We start from the raw sequence: 17867 nt of genomic DNA on the forward strand, positions 1-17867 counted from the left end.
TGCTGGAGTGTCTAAAGCTTTTTTTATACTTGGCTTCTGCTCCATCAGCTTCTTTGATTGATAGGACTGGTACAGATTGATTCCTGATCTAATACAAAAATCCACTGAACAAAGAACACTTATACACACAAGGCTGTAACCCCTGAGGTTGCCATATTACTTAACAGGTATATAACCGATATATGTATATCACTTTCAAGATCTATCTAATGCCTGGAGGAAAGAGTAAAAAGTTACCAGAAAGAAAGACAATAAAAGGAGAGAAACATGTCTCATATAAAAGTATTTCCTTTCTTGCTAAAGACCATCTGCTATAACATGAGTGATGACCAAATCCATCAGTATGTTTCTTTGGATTGATGTGATTCTTGAGGAAATGGCACTCATTTTTTAACCTGCCTCAGGTAACTGTCTCACTGAAAGGTCTCAAATTGCTGAACATGTGGCCCTTTATTCTGAATGGACTGCTCCATGAATGACATCCAGAGATGAAACAGCACAGCTGTCTTCACTGACTTCATTTTGATATAATCTCGCAGAGAATTCACATGGAATAAGGGGACTGTTGGCAACAAGGTAAAAGAGACAACATAAATGAACCTAGATATATTGTTGGGAAGCATTGTGGCATGGTGGTTCAGTGGTTAGCACTGCTGCCTCATAATGCAAGGGACCTGGGTTTAAGTCCAGCCTCAGGTGACAGTCTGTGTGGAGCTTGCATATTCTCCCCCTCTCTGTGTGCGTTTCCTCCCACAGTCCAAAGGTGTGCAAGTTAGGTGGATTGCTAAATCACTCATCGTGTCCAGGGATGTGTAAGATAGATGGATTAGCCACAGGAAATGTGGAATTCCAGGAATTGGCTGGTCTGGGTCTGTTCAGAGGGATAGCATGGATTTGATAAGCTAAATGGCCTGCTTCCACATTGTAGGGATTCTATGATTTTAGATGTCAGAAATGGAAATGTATACTGTTAAATAGCTTGCCTTTATTCTAACAAAAGCTGTAAGGAGTAAAGCATGGTTACAATACCACAATTTCAGATACAAGAAAAAATGGCTTGTTAACGCTGGTATCAGATGAAATAGGTTTGAACTCACCTACAGCAATCTGCTGTTTCCATAAATAGTTATATGTACAGGAATTACCACTGGGGACAAATGTGATTGACAGGGTCCTGCCACTGAATTATTTGGTCATAATGGAAGTGTTATTGGACGTAATTTCATGGTATATTACTGAAATCTCTGTACATATTATAGGGACAAAGGCAAATGGTGTAAAGAATGTAGAGAAGAAACACGCTGTTAGTCTGGCTTACACACGACTATTCGCCGTGTGGAAACTACACAAGCTGCCCAGTTGTTGAAACTATTACTTCAAGAAGAAGGTCCAATCTTTGAAACAGCACATAACAAATGCAATGGGCAGGCATTAACCATACAATTAAACCTGGTTAACCCTACAGAATAATGCCAGCATAAATCTATAATAGAGAAATGAAAAATACTTACATTTATATAAGCACCTTTCACTCCCCAGTGATATCCTGAAACATATCACAGCTAATTAATTACTTTTCATTACAGAGGTCAACTTGGCAGATAGTTTATGCACATTGGGTCTCACAAACAGTAGTGAGGTAATTTGAATTTATGCTGTAACTTGAGGGATAAATCCACCCTGGTCTTCTTCCAAACTGCAGGGAATCTTTTACATCCACCGAATTAGACAGAAAATGGGTCAATTTAATGTCTCATCTAAAAATCAGCTCTTCCACCAATGTTGCACTCTTTTACTACTGCACTGAAATGTCAAGCTATATCAGATGCCCAAGTTCTGAGGGAATGTTTGAATGTAGAATTTCCTGGCTTTAAGAGTGCAGCTCCAGAAACGCAATGACATTATTTTTGCTTTCTTTCTGTTGAGAAATAGTGAAGTTGTCTCTATTACAGTGGAAAAGTCTATGTTGTTATATTATCAAGAATCATTGCACTTTATGTATTATAAAAGAATAGAGCTCTCAGTTTGTATGTAGAAGAGGGAGGATAGCATCAGCTTGAATGGCAATAAATGAGTAAACTACCACTTTATGTGTATGCCACTGGAGGAATAGATTAGCCAGTACATATTATCGAGGGATCAAGAAACCACCGTGTATGTAGTATCGAAAACAGCACTATCCTGACTTCTTAAAATTAATTCATGGAATATAGGTGTCACTGCCAAGGCTAGCACTTATTGTCCTTCACTACCTGCCCTTTAGAATGTGGTATTGAATCACTGAAATCTATATTGTATAGGTACATGCACAGTGCTGTTAGGGATGAAGTTGAGGATTTTGACCCAGCAACAGTGAAAAACAGCGACATTATTCCAAGTCAATAAAGTGTGTGATTAAGAGGGAAACTTTCATGTGGTAGCTTTCCCATGTGTCTGCTGCCCTTGTCCTTGTGGTTGTCGGAGTTGCAGGTTTGGAAGATATTATCTAAGGAGACTTGGTGAATTGCTAAATGAATCTTGTAGATAGTACACAATATTGTTTCACTTTGTAAGGTTGATAACTGAAAAAAACTTATCAAACATATGGGAATAGAACATCCTGCTTATGATGTGGAAAACATCACATCCTGGGTAGAAATGCCAGGCCCCGGTTGTATTACCTTGGATACATGATAGCAACAGTATATATTGTAGCACCACTGGATGTAGCAGAGGATATCATACCTTAGATATACTATGGAATCCAAAGCACCCTATTGATATCAAGAAGAGCTACTCTGTTTATACGACAAAGAATAGCACAGTTAGAAGCAATGAGGAATTTGCAACAGCAATAGTATGTTGTGGATGGCAGTTATAGGAAGTGGATAAAGTCTCAGATACAGTCACATAGATGGGTTAACTCCAGGAAAGGTAAGAGAGGTAGGCAGCTAGTGCTGGAGTCTTTTGTGGATATACCCACTTCAAACATAGCATGAACAGCCAAGTTTCTGGTATTGAGACTGGCTCTAATGCAATGAGGGGTACTTCGGGTTCCAAGAGATCAATTGTGTTAGGGGATTCTTTAGTCTGTGGTACAGACAGACGTTTCTGTGGCCAGCAGCGGGACCAGCAACCATGATTCTATTAGATTTAAAATAATGATGGAAAAGGATAGACCAGATCTAAAAGTTGAAGTTCTAAATTGGAGAAAGGCCAATTCTGATGATATTAGGCAAGAATTTCAAAAGCTGATTGGGAGCAGATGTTCGCAGGTAAAGGGACGGCTGGAAAATGGGGAGCCTTTAGAAATGAGATAACGAGAATCCAGAGAATCCCTGTCAGGGTGAGAGGAAATGCTGGTAGGTATAGGGAATGCTGGATAACTAAAGAAATTGAGGGTTTGCTTAAGAAAAAGAAGGAAGCATATGTAAGGTATAGACAGGATAGATCGAGTGAATCCTTAGAAGAGTATAAAGGAAGTAAGAGTAGACTTAAGAGGGAAATCAGGAGGGCAAATAGAATTAAGGAAAATCCAAAGGGTTTTCACAAGTACATTAAGGACAAAAGGGTAACTAGGGAGAAAATAGGGCCCCTCAAAGATCAGCAAGGCAGCCTTTGTGTGGAGCCACAGAAAATGGGGGAGATACTAAATGAGTACTTTGCATCAGTATTTAATGTGGAAAAGGATATGGAAAGTATAGACTATAGGGAAATAAATGGTGACATCTTGCAAAATGTCCATATTACAAAGGAGGAAGTGCTGGATGACTTGAACTGCATAAAGTGGATAAATTCCCAGGACCTGATCAGGTGTAACCTAGAACTCTGTGGGAAGCTAGAGAAGCGATTGCTGAGCCTCTTGCTGAGACATTTGTATTATTGATAGTCACAGGTGAAGTGTCGGACGACTAGAGGTTGGCTAACGTGGTGCCAATGTTTAAGAAAGGTGGTAAGGACAAGCCAGGGTCCAGCTATAGACCAGTGAGCCTGATGTTGGTGGTGGGCAAGTTGTTGGAGGGAATCCTGAGGGACATGTACTTGGAAAAGCAATGACTGATTAGGGATAGTCAACATGGCTTTGTGCGTGGGAAATCATGTCTCAAAAACTTGATTGAGTTTTTTGAAGAAGTAACAAAGAGGATTGATGAGGGCAGAGCAGTAGATGTGATCTATATGGACTTCAGTAAAGCATTCGACAAGGTTCCCCATGGGAGACTGGTTAGCTAGGTTTGATATCATGGAATACAAGGAGAACCAGCCATTTGGATACAGAACTGGCTCAAAGGTAGAAGACAGAGGTGGTGGTGGAGGGTTGTTTTTCAGACTGGAGACTTGTGACCAGTGGAATGCCACAAGGAGTGGTGTTGGGTCCACTACTTTTCATCATTTATATAAATAATTTGGATATGAACATAGGAGGTATAGTTAGTAAGTTTGCAGATGACACCAAAATTGGAGGTGTAGTGGACAGCGAAGAAGGTTACTTCAGATTACAATGGGATCTTGATCAGATGGACCAATGGGTTAAGAAGTGGCAGATGGAGTTTAATTTAGATAAATGCAACATGCTGCATTTTGGGAAAGCAAATCTTAGCAGGACATATACACTTAATGGTAAGGTCCTAGGGAGTGTTGCTGAACAAAGAGACCTTGGAGTGCAGGTTCATAGCTCCTTGAAAGTGGAGACACAGGTAGATAGGATAGTGAAGAAGGCATTTGGTATGCTTTCCTTTATCAGTCAGAGTAGTGAGTACAGGAGTTGGGAGGTCATGTTGCAGCTGTACAGGATATTGGTTAGGCCACTGTTGGAATATTGTGTGCAATTCTGGTCTCCTTCCTATTGGAAAGATTTTGTGAAACTTGAAAGGGTTCAGAAAAGATTTACAAGAATGTTGCCAGGGTTGGAGGATTTGAGCTATAGGGAGAGGCTGAACAGGCTGGGGCTGTTTTCCCTGGAGTGTCAGAGGCTGAGGGGTGACCTTATAGAGGTTTACAAAATTATGAGGTGCATGGATAGGATAAATAGGCAAACCCTTTTTTCTGGGGTCGGGGAGTCTAAAACTACAGGGCATAGGTTTAGGGTGAGAGGGGAAAGATATAAAAGAGACCTACAGGGCAACTTTTTCACACAGAGGGTGGTACATGTATGGAATGAGCTGCCAGAGGAAGTGGTGGAGGCAGGTACAATTGCAACATTTAAGAGGCATTTGGTTGGGTATATGAATAGGAAGGGTTTGGTGGGATATGGGCTGGGTGCTGGCAGGTGGGACTAGATTGGGTTGGGATATCTGGTTGGCATGGGATGGGTTGGACCAAAGGCTCTGTTTCCATGCTGTACATCTCTATGACTCTATGTCTCTCACAGGAAATAGCACAGCTTGGGCACATAATAGAGTATAGCTGATTCTGCTTATAGAGGATATTTTTCCTTTGATATATTATAGTGAATACCCGACATATGATGAGAAGAGCATACCCTGGATATTCAGCACCTCGTTTATAATGTAGAGGAAACCTTTACCCTCTTCATTTTATGGAGAATAGCACATTGGGTATTGGTAACGCTCTTAATTTCCTTTATTTGCTGGGGTGAATCCTTCCTTTAGAAACGTGATGGTTGAGTTGCCGTAATTTGCCTCAGTACTCTAGGGCGAAATACCGGGAAAACCCAGCAAGGGTCCCCACCCCCAACCCGTGAGCTGCATTCAGTGATCCCGGATATGTGCGGATGGAGCTCGGCAGGACTGCCTGTCTGCTTGTGAAAAGGGGAAAGGACAGATTCAAATTTCGGGCCGAGCTGGCGGCAGGGGGGGCGGGCGGGGGGGGAAGACGGCGGTGATAAACTGGGTTCCTTACTCAGAGTGTCCGGAAAAAGCAAGAGTAAATGGAAGTAAGGATGGAGGCTGCCGTGTTAGGTACAGACACCGACTGTATTTGTACCTTTACTGTTATGAAAAGCTTGCGTGAGCAACTTGCTACTGAAGCTATAACCAACGGATACCGTAGGCTGTCCATCCAGAAACAGAAATTGCTGGAAAAGCACAGCAGATCTAGCAGCATCTGTGGAGAGAAATCAGAGATAACGTTTCGAATCCAGTGATCTTTCCTCCGAACTGATGGTAGCTAGGAAAAAAGTTTGTTTTATACAGAAGATAGGGTGGCGAAGGAATAGATGACAGGTCCATCCAGAAAGCGGCTGCTTTGAGGTTTGTCTTTCTCATTTTTTTTACACTCTCTCTCATCTCGACCCAAGTGAGGACCGGCTGTTTGAGAGCAGAGTCCAGAGCGAGGCAGAGAGAGCTTGACTCCGGGCATCAGCTATTGATTTAGTGTCGAACAGGAGGTGACCAGGGACTTGGGATTTGCGTTTGTGTGAAAGTGTTTTCGACATGGGGTGTGTGGTGGTGGGCTGGGCATGGTGAGGGGGGTGGGTGGAGGAGGAAGAGTTGAGGTGGTCTCTCTCTTCCCCCTTCCCCTGCACTCCCCATCAACTCCCGCCGGATCTGATTGAATTTTCATGAGCCGTGAGCCTGAGTAGGCAGCTGCTGACACTCATTGCTGAATCGAGACTGAGCCACAAACTGGCAGCAGGAGAGAAGCGAGCAGGAGCGAGCTGGTGTTATCCAGACCCTATCACTCCGCCAATGTGCGTCTCTAAATATATACATTAGCGTACCGCCAGAGAGCAGGCAGTGATTCAAGGTGAGAGTGTGGGAGGTACCCGCACCAGCGTTTATTAAAACACTGGATTACAGTCATTTGTAAAGACAGCTTGGGAAGAAGGGAAAAATGACTGACAAGTGCAGCTTGTGGAGCGCGATTTCTGCGGCAGCTTGCTGCTTCTACCGAGGCTCCTTCATGCAAGTTCAGGTAAGCAGGAACCCCCCCCCCCCCCCCCCCACCCCACCCCGGTTTAGAAACGAAAGGCCAGCCCTGTCCCCACTCTGAGGGGATGCTCCTTCACCCTGCATATTGCTACTTTATGAATGAGATTCTCCAGGTAATAGTAAATCGTGCAGTTCCTACCAGACACACCCGGTCTCTCTTGCTTGCCGAGATGCAGGGAAAGGATTTTGAAATTGCTTAAGGAACCTTACTAGATTGGTAATGTTCACCCACACCTCCCCCCCCCCCCCCCCCATCACACACACACACACACACACGTATAATGTTAAAATCTTGTCACCGATACAGATCTGTATTTGAATGGGCACTCGGGGATATGCTGGCGAGATTTGATGTTTGAAAGGTCTGGACAGAGAGTCGCGGCTGATGGGTGTTATAGTGTGGGATGCAGATTTACACATGGACCAACACAAAGATACAGAGAGAGAGAGATGACATAATCAGAACCGGGAAGAGATGCACACACACACAACGTATATAAAGGCACACACACGCGCACATGCTAGATAGAGAGATATTCAAAGATGCAGAGGGAGAGAGGGAGGGGTGAGGGAGGAAAATACAGATGTAGGCAGACTCAAGGATAAATAGAGGCAAGTTGGATGGAGGGATGTAGACATCCCAGAGAATGACAGAACTACGCACCCATGAACACAGTTAGATATGTAGCTGGATGGATAAGGATCAGGTGTGTTCACTCAATGATACAAAGACACCGAGGTTTGAGGACTATCCTGTATCAATGTGGATTCTTTGTGCTGATGATCTCAGGTCCTGGATGATGTAATGCAGTCGCTCTGTTCCCCCGTGTCACTACTGAGCTGTGCTGGAATTTAAAATACTACCCGTGAAGGATGCGCATAGTTTGAGAACAGTCTGAGGTGTTTCAGCTTCCATTCAGTGCTTTGCTGCAAGCTGCTTCTCTGCAAATGATTAAACACTCGGCCTCTGTCACAAGGCGCTGAGCTGCTGACACGGTTTTCAGCACCGGCTGAAGCGAGTGGGGCGGCCGGGCAAGGGTTTGCATCGAATCCTGAACTATGTTAAGATGTCGGAACAATGGAACTGTCAGTATCACCATCCTCTAAGTCGGGGCGAAGTGACAGAAGCTTTCCCTCAGACACTAGAATGACCGGTGGCCCAGTCAGTTCCAAACACAGACACAGGGAGCCCGGGGATGTGGGGTGGGGACGGGAGGGAGGGGGTAAAGCAGCCTTTAAAGAGGGACTTTGAAACTTTTCAGATGGTGAAATGACTTCAGCTATGCAACCCAAGCAAACCATTTGCAAAGTTCCCTCAGTTCACTTCCCCTTGGTCCTTCTAACTCATCTCCTGCCGGTACTCCCGTGACAGAGGGCGAACAGCCAGAGTTCCTGCTTCCGATCGCAGGGCAGCGATTGGCCCAGGACAGAATCGCTGGCTGCAGTGACGCCCTCCCAAGTCGAATTGCCGTCCAACTCCCACTTTAGACTGACAAAATAAGGAGCGAGTCACCCCCATCCTAGCGGAGGAAGGAGAATAGCATGAAGCAATGCAGATGGTGCAGACTGGAGAGCCGAAGTGAAAGGAGGCGCTAGGTAGATGGTGTGTTAATGCGGAGTTAGACTGTGGCATGTTCATCTGGAGGGTGTGACAAGGCCATGATGTGTCACAGAGGCAATGGGCTTCTCGAAGAATGAACTGACATCGCCGATGTAGTACGGAGATGTGACTGAGGGAGCCTGACGATGTGAGGGAGCTGGGTTAGCAAACGCAGGGAGAACCAATTGTACAGGCAGAGAGCGAATCCGTGCACTGTCAGATCCCCTTCCTTGTCAGCTTCAGTAACTCAGCCCACTGTACACCCAAACAACGTGAAAGACATTACTCTGCTTTGTTGACCGCCTCCTGCTGACCGGTGTTCTTGCATTCCTCTATGAAGTCCTTAGCATTATGCTTTCTGGAAAATCGATGTGATTTTGACAGGTGTGACCACAGGAGTTTCTCTCCTGCAAACCGGGCTTGTCAGGTGGAGTCCGTCATCTGGGCAAGGCCTGAAGAGCAGGATATTGGTCCCAACTATCCATTCCCCGTCCCAGGGGCAGGCCACGGCTGATTCAGAACCACAATATCTGCTCCATTCATGTTTGGGGTTATTTCGCTCATCCCTCACCACCCCACCCCCACCGTCCCAGAAGTTATTGGCTCAGGCTGGGGAATGTGCAATGCCTCATTATTATTCCGTCTTTGTCAGTGATCAGTAGGTGCGTCAGGTGATGCCCACTCGGCCGACTTGCAACATACATTTCCAGAGAACAACGACAAAAGTTCTGCTCGCCTGACCTCCTCCAACCAACCAGCACTACAACCAGTTACCCTCCAACCCACCAGCACTAGTTACACTCCAACCCACCAGCACTACAACCAGTTACCCTCCAACCCACCAGCACTAGTTACACTCCAACCCACCAGCACGAGTTACCCTCCAACCACCAGCACTAGTTACCCTCTAACGCACCAGCACTACCATCAGTTACCCTCCAACCCACCAGCACTACAGTTACCCTCCAACCACCAGCACTAGTTACCCTCCAACCCACCAGCGCTACAACCAGTTACCCTCCAACCACCAGCACTAGTTACCCTCCAACCCACCAGCGCTACAACCAGTTACCCTCCAACCACCAGCACTAGTTACCCTCCAACCCACCAGCGCTACAACCAGTTACCCTCCAACCACCAGCACTAGTTACCCTCCAACCCACCAGCGCTACAACCAGTTACCCTCCAACCACCAGCACTAGTTACCCTCCAACCCACCAGCGCTACAACCAGTTACCCTCCAACCACCAGCACTAGTTACCCTCCAACCCACCAGCGCTACAACCAGTTACCCTCCACACCAGCAGTACAGTTACCCTCCAACCCACCAGCACTATAATCAGTTACCCTCCAACCACCAGCACTAGTTACCCTCCAACCCACCAGCAGTACAGTTACCCTCCAACCCACCAGCACTACAATCAGTTACCCTCCAACCACCAGCACTACAGTTACCCTCCAACCCACCAGCACTACAGTTACCCTCTAACCCATCAGCACTACAACCAGTTACATCTCCCTCTGTTTCATCCCTCATGCGAAATCCAAGCATACCGCACAGATCGGAAATTGAATCCGGGTCTTTTTGATTTGAGGTCGAGAGTGTGGCGCTGGAAAAGCACAGCAGGTCAGGCAGCATCCCAGGAGCAGGAGAATCGACGTTTCGGGCATAAGCCCTTCATCAGGAATGGGCTTTCTGATGCTCCTCGGATGCTGCCTGACCTGGTGTGCTTTTCCAGCACCACACTCTCGTCTCTGAGCTCCAGCATCTGCAGTCCTCACTTTCTCCTATTTGATTTGGGGTGTTAAGTTTCACACTGGCCGTGCATTTACAGACGGAATGACGGCAGTGATTGAAGTTATAGAGCAAAATACGTCCTTTCTAAACGCACTTTCTGCCATCCACATTACTCCATCCCAGACTAGTATTCTTTCATTTATTACTCAGATACAGGAGTCTGAATCCCACAGAGCCTCGATCATGGCACCGTGGCTCACTGCAGAAAGCGCGACCCTTGTCCATTGGTTTCCACTTTGTCTCTTTCCACCTCTGTCAAGCCACCTTGCTGTGACAGCATCTCGGCCCTCCCTCTGCAAACTCAAGTTTCAATATCCGAAGAGTTGGACTCTATTGGAGACACGTCGACATTATTCATTGATATTTATTCAATTTTATCAGGAAAGCGAATAAGAAATACACCGACAGTCTGTCGGGAGTTAGTTTTTTTTTATTGAGATTGAATTGGGCAAAACTGCAATTCAAATCCATCTCTATCCCGGTGAAGACAATTCATTTTCAAGATGGGGGTTTGGGGGTGGGGGATTGTATCCCGCTCATACAAACACGCAGGGTTTAATGCATAGACGGTTCAAATCAGCTGTAGGAACACAGTTGTGTTCCTGATTTATCCAATCGTACACAATGTGCTGGAGACCAGGTGAAAGGGGATTGTCTGTACATTTGCGGATTTATTCAGTAATTTCACAGAATTTCCGTCCTGGTGTTCAGCTGTCAAGCGTTTCCAAATGAAAAGAGCAGCGAAGGAACGGTGTCTGAAAAGTGATATAGTCGAAAATTACGATTGACAGTTTCACTTTAATACATTCACCAAACATCCCCTTGACTTGCCTTTTTACAGAGGCTTATACTGTTATTGTAACAAGATTAATCACCTCTGATGTCATAGCGGATGGAGAAATGGCGTTTGCACCTTAATCAATAAGCTATTTCTAATCTAACCTCACTGTAAACCTTCAACGATTTGGTTGCAGAACATTTCAAATCATCCAAACTTTTTTTCTAAATGTAAGAAAAACTCTGTAATTCACATGCAGTGAAGAGATTTTGTCTAATAGGTGAATTCTTAACATCCAATTTAGTTATTTTCTTTTGAAAGGATCAGTTTGATTAACTGGAGCAGATGTGTGTTTAAACTTGCGAGTGATGATCTTGAATACGCTGCTTGAAAGGGTCTGGGAAGCCGGTTCAATAGTCGCTTTCCAAAGGGAATGAGGTGGATCAATACTTGATGGACAGAAAGTTGCAAGGCGATTGGGATGAACAGGGGAGAGGGTCTAATTGCATGGGTCCTCAAAGAACTGCCATAGAGAGAAAACAATTAGGATGTGGTTAACTCCTTCTCCAATCTGCAGCCCTTCTTGTGAAGAAATTACCCTTACCACCACAGACCATCCCCATCCCCGCCACCCCCACTATAGCACAGTGAGACTGACACTGTTTCTGGGTATCAGCTCCTTTAACACATCCGAAGTGGAGTGCGAGCACACCCAGAATCTGATAGGCTGGTGCTTTTCCAATGCATTTTAACATGAAACTGGGTCCATATAGCAATTCAGAAAAAAAATAGCAAAACAGGATAGGGCTTTAGATGACGAACATTATTGAGACTCAGAGCCGCCTGCTTTTCTCTTCTAATTGTTACTGACATGCTGTATCGGTACAGGCTGCATAAGGAATTAGAGCGAGCGAGAGCACGGTTTGCTGCTGTTGGAGTGACATTTCAGTTCAGAGCCAGCAGCTGTTACTCTGCTGGGAGGCCAATGGCAGCCTTTCCTTTGTGGTCCATGGTTACATCATTGCTGGCCAATGACAGGGCTGTTTGATGACATCCAGAGAAAGAAGAGACAGAGAGAGAATCCTTAACACTTTCAGCACCAAACTCTAATTTGCAGCCTCTCGCCCCTCCCTACTGACTTTTTAAAAATCTGGATTCCAGGACCTCGGTGCCCATTAGCCTTCCTGCGTCCACTCAAATAAAAACAAAATACTGCTGGAAATCTGAACCAAACACACAGGGGATGCAGGGGAAACTCAGCAGATCTGGCAGCGTCTGGGGAGAGGGAAACACGTCTCGAGTCCGGTATGACTCTGCAGAACGAGTTCTGTTATCTCTTTTTCTCTCCACACAGATGGGGCCAGACCTGCTGAGTTTTTTTTTCCGGCACTCTCTTAATGTTTCTTCCAGGGTCCAATTCGAGTCTCTCTCCCTTTTCCGTACGTGAAATCAGCTGCGTGTACTAATCGTCTGTGGCGGGCATCACGTTTGAAGTCAATCCAACTGGTTACTGGCATACAGCACAACTGCATGTAGAGAGTAAATCAATAAACCTGGAGTGAGTTACAGACTGGAAACGAAGCGAATCCTTCAGATGGTTCAGAGTATTGGATTCCTCGGTTTACAACTGTTACAGCTATCTAATTAGATTGCTATCTTGAACTTATTCCAGAATTAAAAATATAGTTCTATATATTGAAATCTGACGGGATGCGATTAATTTAGAGATTTATTTTATGCCAGTCAGAGACTGCTACTGCAATGCTGCCAATCCGTGCACACCCACTCGCTGCTGAATGATGACATTTGGGCTGGGTGATTAATTGCTGTTACGCCAGGGCTGGAGATTGAGAAGAAATCACAGCCAATTCACTATCTGGAAATTCAGCTTCCCGGACATGTTAACTCTGGTTAATCATCTTTACCGATATTTACGACACTTTTCAGTTGCAAACTCAAACGGTAGTGAGATTGTGATTATGAGCTCATTTGATCTCGGGCATCACTAATATAAATGAGTGGGCAGCATGGTGTTGACAGAGGCAGCTGCTTCAGTGGAACTGGTTGGTGGTAGGTGCTGGTTGCCTATTATATACTTCCGTGCCCATGCACAATTTTAATCTCTTTGTCTGTACACCTCAACCCCCCCACCCCCGCTGAACTATCTCCAGCACCTTTTCAAGCAGTGCCTTTCAAACATAAGCTCAAATGGTGGTGTTTCCTCATTTGTTTCCTTACTCATTTTAGGTCTGATTCATTGCAATGTTTCATCCTTGGCTCAGTTGTAGCCCTCTTACCCCTTTAAACAGAAAATTACGGACTTAAGCCCCATTCCAAGTAATTGATTCTATCACATAGACTGACATTTCAGTCCAGTACTGAGGAAATGCAGCATTATTGGCATCTTCTGGATAAGATGTTAAGATGTTGATGGGCATATAAGATCCAGAGACACTATTCACACAACAGCAGGGGAGTTCTCAGATGAATATATCATTCAATCACCAAAAATAAACAAATTTTCTGATTACTATCAGGTTGTCTGTGTGAGCTTGTTGTGCACAAATACAGCATTTGTTTTACAACAGAGATTTCACTATAAAAATACAATGTTGGTTGTAAAGCAGATCAGCTGCAGTTGTGAAAAGTGCTCCATAATGCAAGATTTTCTTCTGTTGAGGTGGCAGCATAAGGGACCATGTGGTCAAAAGTTTTTTGAAAGTTTCCAGGAGCCAGAAAACTGCTTGTCATCCACCCATGAGTTAAGACTGCTATTTCTCCCTCTACAGGACGGCAGGCAGTGGCAGAGTGGTAATGTCTGTGGACTAGTAATGCAGATTCCTCAGGCTAATGTTCTGGGAATGGGGAGATAATAGCTAGTGGTATTATTGGTGGACTGTCATCCAAAGACCCAGGTAATGTTCTGGCGACCTGGATTCAATTCACGCCATGGCAGAATTAAAAGAAATCTGGAATTGAGTGTTGAACGATGACCTTGAATCCATTGTTGACTGACAGGCAAAAAGTCACCTGATTCACTAATGTCCTTTTGGAAAGGAAATGGCCACTCTTACCTGGTCTGACCTACATGTGACTCCAGACACACAACAATGTGGTTGACTCCTAACCGCCCTCTGGGAAATTAGGGATGGGCAATAAATACTGACTTAGTCAGTGATGCCCTTGACCTGTGAATGAATTTTTTAAAAAAGGTTTCAATCCCACCATTGCAAATAGTGAAATGGAGAAATGGAGCCTATAATCATCACTGTAAAAAACAATTTAGTTCACTAATGTCTTTCAGGTAAGGAAATCTGCTATCTGGCCTATACATAACTCCAAACCCAGCAGTGTGAGGTGGGTAATAAATGTTGGCATAGCCAGGGACCACCACATCATGAATTTTAAAATAATGGAAAGGAATCTGTTCATAGCTACCCTGCTTCTATAAAACTAATGTTAAATGTGGATTGGGTCCATCTCATGAAAGATAATTGGAGTTGACCTCTGACCCATTAGCTGTCCAATCTCAGGATGGTCAAGTTTAGAGGCAATATCAGAATGCCACAGCTAGAAAACCAGGTTTGTCAGCTGTTTCCCTGTTGCTGCTTTGGTCAATATTAATCTGTCTGGGTTCTGCTCGATACCACTTGGGGAGAAGTGCAAGGACTGTTTGTATTGGTTAGAATAGGTCGTAACCTTCATTTCAGGCAGTGCAGAGACTGAGAAAAGCCAAACATACTCTCGCCTCTTATAAATGAAATTGCTTTCTTGAGCAGATTATTTTCAGTTTGCGAATGTGCTGTGGTGAACTGTGCTTACAGATCTGAGATTGTCCATTATCTACAAATGTCAGGGTTCTGACTCTACATTTTGTCATTAGCAAAATAGAGTACTGTAAAGTCCTCACAAAGTTCATGTCTTCACCATTTGTGAATTCACTTATCCACACAAACCAGTTTGTAAACCATTTTGTGTACTGTGGGTCCAGTGTTCGCTTATCCACTGATTTCAGGAACAAAAATAAAAGAAAACTCACAGGATATGTCAAAAAATGAAACTAAGATACAGATGTAATGATGATGTGGATCTGTGTTTCCTGGGACTGCATGCATCATCTACCATGTTGCATGTGGGAATATAGGGAGCCTTATAATAAGGGTCAGCATGACAAATTACACATAATTTTTCATTTTATTACACTATTACTCCAATAGAACATCTTTATATTTGTCAAAAGCATTGCTTTATTGAATATTATTGAATTTTACTGTATGTATCGTAAATTTGGATAATTGGAACATTTCAATTAATTCCCATTATAAAATAGTTTTGTCATTTGCAAATTCACTGTTTGCAAATTTTAACAGGAATCTAAGCCCTTTGAACAACTTGAGAGCTTTATTTTGAGATGGATGAATTGAGCAATGTTAGTCCTGTTATTATCAGAGTGTTGCAGTTTTGGGTAATATCAGAATTGAGAGACCTATAGTTACAATGAGAATCTTGACCTGTTACCTTGCCTTGGGATGCACAAGCAGTTTTAACTATGCAAATACATGGAGCTGGCATACATATGCCTGCCTTCCACAACCTGAGCTAAAGAAGTTAAAAGCATTTGGGAGTTTATCTCAACTGGCCTGGTGAATGAATGCGGCTTTCTTTACCTTTCTTAAGGCACTAACATTTGCTTGGGAGACAGTTCTTTGAGTATTGGGCATTCTCTGATACCTTATGCAATTGGGAAACTTTCATGTTGGGATTTAGGCTATGATAATTATGAGGCTGTCAGGATAAAAAGATTTTTTTCAGGTTGGAAAGATGGAACCAGTGGAGATCTGCAAGGATCAGTCCAGTGGTGAACAGTATTAAGCCAAACCCAACCTTGTCTTCACCTAAGTCCATAGGAATATTAAGACCATCATTCCCCGAGCTTCTTCCAAACTCCTATGAGATCCTGGCTGACCTGCAATCTAACTACACTTCACATTATTTGCCTCCTTTCTCTTAATATCTTTGCTTAACAAAAATCTAGCAATCTCAAATTTAAATTCAACCACTGACAGTCCTGCATTAAATGATCATATGTGGAAGAGTTCCAGATTCTTTCATTATTTGTGTGTAGAAATGTTGCCAAACTCTACTCCTGTAAGGTCTAGTTCTGGTCTATCAGAAGTAACGTTCAGCAAGATTTCTACGCAGAGTATCCACATGTCACTGGATAGTAATCCAAAATATGTTTTTTTTTTAAAGAGAAATCATGATTGATAAATTTGCTGGAGTTCTTTGAAGATATTATGCAGAGTTGATAATGGGAAATATGGGGAAATTGGTAGATGTGGTATATTTGGGTTTTCAGAGGCATTCAAGAGATGCCACATAAAATGTTAATGCACAAGATAGGAATTCATGGTATTGGGGATAATGTATTCGCATAGTTTAAGGATTATTTAACACATAGACATTAATACATCTTTTTCAGGTTGGAAAGACGTAATTCATGAAATACCAGAAAAATCAGACTTGGGGGGAGATGGTAAATGCAATATATCCAATTTTGCTGATGGTACAAAAATAAGTGGGAGGGCATGTGGTAATGAGGTCATAAGGAATCTATGGGAAGATATAGATAAATTCAGTGAGTGGGCAAAAAACCTGGCAGACGCAGTTTAATGTAGGAAAGTGTGAGGCCATGCACTTTGGGAGGAAGCATCAAAGAACAGGCTATTATTTAAATGTAGAGAGATTCCAAAATAAAATATGGTGCAGAGGGATCTGGGAGTTCTTGTGCATGAAACTCAAAAAGTTTTCAGGGAGGTACAAGAAGTAATCATGAAGGCAAATGGAATTTGGGCTTTATTGCGAGGATGGGAAGGAGGTTAAAAATAGGGAACTCTTGTTAGAAGTGTTGGTGAGGCTGCGCCAGAGTACAGTCAACAGTTTAGGTCTCCAGATTTAAGAAATAACACACTGGCTTTGGAGACAGTCCAAAAGAGATTCATTAGGCTGATTCCTGGGTTGGAGGAGTTGCCTTATTAAGAATGACTAAACAGAATTCTGGGTAATCCAAGATGAAAGATGGGAAAAAAAATTGTGGCTGTAAGAGCTACTCCTTTTTTGAGGTTTTTGAGGTGTGAGAGGTGATGTTCTCGAAATCCAGGAGCAGCAATTATTATTTTATATGCTGTTGCAATGTTTTGGAACTCTTAGGGACAAAAGATCAAAACAATGGCACTTTAAAAAGGAGGAAGACAGATAAAGGCAGTGAACACTTGGTCAGAGAAAGAAACCTACACTGCTGTCTGACACAGCAGTGAATCTGCACAGTTACTGCCTTTGCTGTTTGAGTTCAAGTATCTCTGGACATTGGATTGCATCTAGGAAAAATTAACAAACAGCAAAATTCACAGCTGACCTTGGAGGAACCTGTGCGGGAGAACTCACAGCCCAGGAACAGAGGATAGTGCATGTATGGAATGAGCTGCCAGAGGACATGGTGGAGGCTGGTACAATTACAACATTTAAAAGGCATCTGGATGGGTATATGAATAGGAAGGGTTTGGAGGGACAAGGGTCAAATGCTGGCATATAGGTCGAGATTAGGTTAGGATATCTGGTCAGTATGGATGAGTTGGACTGAAGGGTCTGTTTTCGTGCTGTACATCTCTATAACTCTATCAGGTTAGGCCTTTACTAATGAGTTTAGAAGACTGAGGGTTGATCTAATTAAAACATTCAAGATTCTGAGGAGGCTTCACAGGGTAGATGTTGAAAAACTGTTTCTACCAATGGGGGGAATCCCAAACTAAGGGGACACATATT

At 43.6% G+C, this 17867-nt stretch overlaps 1 protein-coding gene across 1 annotated transcript in view; it reads left to right on the top strand.

Moving 5' to 3' along the window:
- Window positions 1-6693: 6693 nt before the first annotated feature.
- The window catches only part of LOC122564918 (SH2 domain-containing protein 3C-like), a 47744-nt gene continuing 36570 nt past the window's right edge, over window positions 6694-17867 (top strand). The window contains exon 1 of the mRNA XM_043720389.1: window positions 6694-6852. Coding sequence (XP_043576324.1) covers window positions 6772-6852 — 81 coding nt within the window. The 5' untranslated portion in view covers window positions 6694-6771. The remainder of the gene's footprint in view (window positions 6853-17867) is intronic.

This window comes from Chiloscyllium plagiosum, chromosome 30 (assembly GCF_004010195.1).
Source record: "Chiloscyllium plagiosum isolate BGI_BamShark_2017 chromosome 30, ASM401019v2, whole genome shotgun sequence".
In the NCBI taxonomy this organism is placed as follows: domain Eukaryota; kingdom Metazoa; phylum Chordata; class Chondrichthyes; order Orectolobiformes; family Hemiscylliidae; genus Chiloscyllium; species Chiloscyllium plagiosum.